We start from the raw sequence: 4,270 nt of genomic DNA, 5'->3' as shown, positions 1-4,270 counted from the left end.
GGACCATGCCAAGAAACCAATAAGATCAAGAGATGATCCAAGACAACGGTTTTGGGATGCGGTGGGGGGAGGGGAGATTTTGAAACTTGTGAAATCCTTTTCTGATGAAGGGTCTAGGCCCGAAACGTCAGCCTCTCTGCTCCTATGATGCTGCTTGGCCTGCTGTGTTCATCCAGCCCTGCACCTTGTTGTCTCGGATTCTCCAGCATCTGCAGTTCCTACTATCTCTGAAGAGATGATCCAACTTTGTTGTGCTTTAATAGTTGTTGCCCCTGAATGTTGACCAACTCTGCAACTTCCAGAACACGTAAGCATGAATTTAACTAATCCTAATGTCATGCTCGCTACTTCAAACAGCAAGTACAGAAACAGTATAAATTTGTTACTAACGTACACCACTCTTTCAAAGCATAAAGGGAGTGTTCTCAATCTGCAAAAACTTAATGAGAAGGACCTTAAAATGGATTGAATATTTCACAGAAGCCTCTTAAAAGTTCGCTAAATCATATTAATGGTAAAATCTATGAGTTTCAGCACGATTTATCAAACTTTTCAAATATCACTGCTCAAAATTGTACTTCTTAAAATTGTTTGAAGTGTTAATTTTGTAAAATTAATGATGCCTGCTAAATATCTGATTTTTCCAATGCCTTTTGACTACAACAGGCTTTTCAGTTTTTGTGGTGGAGTGATTGCTATGGGTTTATCAAAAACAAGTCAAGATTCCTGATCTTAATAGTCATTCCTGTCCCTGAAAGCCTTGTGCTGTTTTAATGAGAGACAAAGTTGGATGACAAAATGCAAATAAATTCTGAAACCCCAAATCATTTTACCTCCAAAACTAGAATAAAGTGCTTCTTAAACTGGACAAAACCCACTGGTTTAACACCTCTTAAACACTGGAACATAGAGATAGGAACAGGAGTAGGCCATTCAACCCCTTAAATCTGCTCTGCCATTCATTATGATCTTGGCTGATCATCAAGCTCAATACCCTAATCTCGCTGTCCCTTCCGTATCCCTTGATCCCTTTTAGCCACAAGAGCTATATCTACTTCCCTCTTGATGTTTTAATGTTATGGCCTCAACCATTTTCCACAGTGGTGAATTCCACAGGCTCGCCACTCTCTGGGTAAAGAAATTTCTCCTCATCACAGTCCTAAAAGGTTTATCTCTTATCTTTAAACTTTGACTCCTGGTTCTGCACTTTCACACTATCAAGATCATCCTTCCTGCATCTAACCTGTCTAGCCCTGTTAGAATTCTATAGGTTTCTATGAGATTCTCCCTCACTCTTCTAAACTCCAGTGAATGCAATGCAAACTGACTCAATCTCTCCTCATATGTCAGTCCTACCATCCCAGGAATCAACTTGATAAACCTTTGCTGCACTTCCTCTATAGCAATAACATCCTCAGATAAGGAGACCAAAACTGCACACAATATTCGAGCTGTGTCATCACCAATGTCCTGTATAAATGCAGCAAGACATCCTTGTTCCTGTACTCAAATCCTCTCACTATGAAGTTTGCCTTCTTTACTGCCTACTGCACCTGCACACTTACTTTCAGCCTTAACTATAACAGCTGAAGTCACAGATATTCAAGTGAGCATCACCTTCACTTTCATAGGAGCGTTGACCGGAGGAATGTCTAAGGACTTTGGAAGGCTTTATTATACTAAAGATGCTAAATAAATACAAGTTGTTGTTGTTACTTGGATCCAGTGTATACGTGGTGGATGCAGGATTTACTTTGGAATCACTAACAGGCCATCTGAGCCCACAGTGTATCAGTAGCACAACAGTTAACACAGCATCTCCTAACTGCATTGACCCCTGACTACAGTCTGACATGTGACTAATAAAACAGTCTTCTCTCAATGTGCCGAAGCTGGGCAGTTTCGACTGATCTTGATGGAACCACAAAAAAGTGGATCATTAGGCACAAATTACCAAGCTCATTCAGAAACGCTACAAAACCAATGAATCAAAAATACGCAATAGTCTCAAGGTTATTGATGTGATGTAAAGCATAGGTAGTGTTAGTCCCTATCTGGTTAATGCTATATCTTGACTTTGATACTGAAGATACTTGACACGAGGTAGTGGTGGTGTGTTACAGTCTCAGTTGTTGTGGCAATGTGTACTTTTACATGAATTCTGTGGCTTGGACTATGGATAGTGATGATAGAGGCTTCAACTTTGGGCAGATGTGAAAGGCATGGCTGACCAGGAATCTCTCTTGCTGTCACTGCCTGCCTTTGGTATGTGTTGAAAGGGTTTGCAGGCTGATGCTCAATCTGTTTGACCACATTACAGTAGCACCTTCCTTAGCCGTCAACTGCTCAATTGAAGATAATTGAATTTAACACAGATTAGGAATTAAGCCTGGTTTCTTTTGGTCTGTATGGCTTTATTATATCTTAGCCTTCCTGATTGAGTGTCATGTGTACAGCAATTCCTTGCATGAGTCTGGATATAGGACATCGAGCTAAATTGGTGTCACACTTGCTGCTGAGTCAGTAGTTTGCATTTTCAATCCTACTGAAGGACTTAAACATGTCGTCTGGGGTGATGCAATGAGAGGGTGCTGTGGTACCAGAGATGAATGGAGCCCTTCCTGCATGTTGAGCTGGATGGTGAAACCCTGTAGCACAACTGGAAGACGTGCAATTCAATTCTCCTGGTGTTCTAACCTGAAGCAGGTCACCAAACATGGATTTGATAGTTATTCTTTCATTCATTTGATATTGCTGAGTACAATTTTGTTGCTTCATTTAACGGAATTACAAATAATTCACTGTGAAGCATTTCAGAATGTCCTTAAGCACGTGATGAGATCATAGAATCAAAGAATTCTGACAGTGTGTGGAAACAGGCCATTCGGCCCCTCGAGTCCACAACGACCCTCTGAAGAGCATCCCACCCGGACCCAACCCCAAACCCTGTCCCTGTAACCCTGCATTTCCTATAGCTAATCCACCTAGCCTGCACATTCCTGAACACTATGGGTAATTTAGCACGGCCAATCCACCTAGCCTGCACATCGTTGGACTGTGGGAGGAAACCGGACCACCCAGAGGAAACCCACAAAAGCACGGGGAGAATGTGCAAACTCCCACAGACAGTTGCCTGAGGATGGAATTGAACCCAGGTCCCTGGCGCTGTGAGGCAACAGTGTTAACCACTGAACCACCGTGCCACAATACAAATGCAAATTCTTGTGTCCTTACAAAATAGAGTGCCAGATTTTATATGAGCCCTTAAAAAGTGAAAATAACCGGTTCCAATTGGTTACAATACAATGTCCTGAATGGTATTGTTTGTGATCAAAATACTCACAGGAGGACCAGGTAGACCCTGCAAACCAGTGAAGCCTCTGTGACCTTTCTGCCCTCTTTCACCTGCCTCACCAGCTTCGCCCTTGTCGCCCCGAGGACCTTGAGGACCCTGAAGAGAATATTAATACAAGAGGTTAAAGCAGGTTTGTCAAGTCTAGCTGATCTGGAATGAGACACATTTTGGGTTAAAATAAGAAGTGTCAACTCTTATAGAAACAGATGTGACTACATGAGACTGGAACGACAATAACAGTGGGGGCATTTTATATGTTTAGTTGAAATTCCATTGCCATTAAAATAAACTGTATTGCAGTCTCTTTTAAAGGCCTATGAGCTTTAATGGACTTGTGATCAGATTTTCAGATTATATTCCTAATGCTGACAGTTCTGGGTAAGACCCCAAAAGAGTTCTGAAATATTAAAATTGATTCTCCACCTCTAATCGGGGTAACTACTATGTATCTGTTCCCACTGCTGGAGAATTACCCCAGGGGCAGGCCTGCACTGGGGAGCTATCCCAATGTGCATCTCACGATTTTCCGAACCCTTCCTAGGGCCAGGAAAATTCTCCCCTTTTTTTCTGCAGTGTGTAGCATCCCCTCAGTGGTTCCGTGTGTGAATGGCTGTAATACAGAAGGAGGCTATTCGGCTTGTTTGCACTGTCTCTCTGAAGGATGCAATTATTAATGAAACAAATTGCTCTTTTCTATAACAGTTAACCTAATTTTTTTTAAAACTTCCTGTCTTGCTCTGTCTAATTAGTTGAAAAAAATCTCATGATATTGTTTCAAAATTTTACATGATTTAAGATTACTTACAGGCATACCACGGGCACCAGCAGGACCAGAAGGACCCATTGGACCTTGAGCACCCTACAAAGGAAAATAACTTTATTAAAGCAATAATAAAACACAAACCAATAGTCTGT

At 41.6% G+C, this 4,270-nt stretch overlaps 1 protein-coding gene across 1 annotated transcript in view; it reads right to left on the bottom strand.

The window, feature by feature from the left end:
- LOC109925232 (collagen alpha-1(II) chain-like) overlaps positions 1 to 4,270 on the bottom strand; it is a 77,645-nt gene that overhangs the window by 5,550 nt on the left and 67,825 nt on the right. The window contains exons 41-42 of the mRNA XM_048618838.1: positions 4,161 to 4,214; positions 3,344 to 3,451 (exon numbers count right to left, since the gene is read on the bottom strand). Coding sequence (XP_048474795.1) covers positions 3,344 to 3,451; positions 4,161 to 4,214 — 162 coding nt within the window. The remainder of the gene's footprint in view (positions 1 to 3,343; positions 3,452 to 4,160; positions 4,215 to 4,270) is intronic.

This window comes from Rhincodon typus, chromosome 41, assembly GCF_021869965.1.
Source record: "Rhincodon typus isolate 14 chromosome 41, sRhiTyp1.1, whole genome shotgun sequence".
Lineage (NCBI taxonomy): Eukaryota > Metazoa > Chordata > Chondrichthyes > Orectolobiformes > Rhincodontidae > Rhincodon > Rhincodon typus.
The sequence above is the reverse complement of the archived record's forward strand: the minus strand, read 5'-3'. Positions and strand labels throughout refer to the sequence as shown.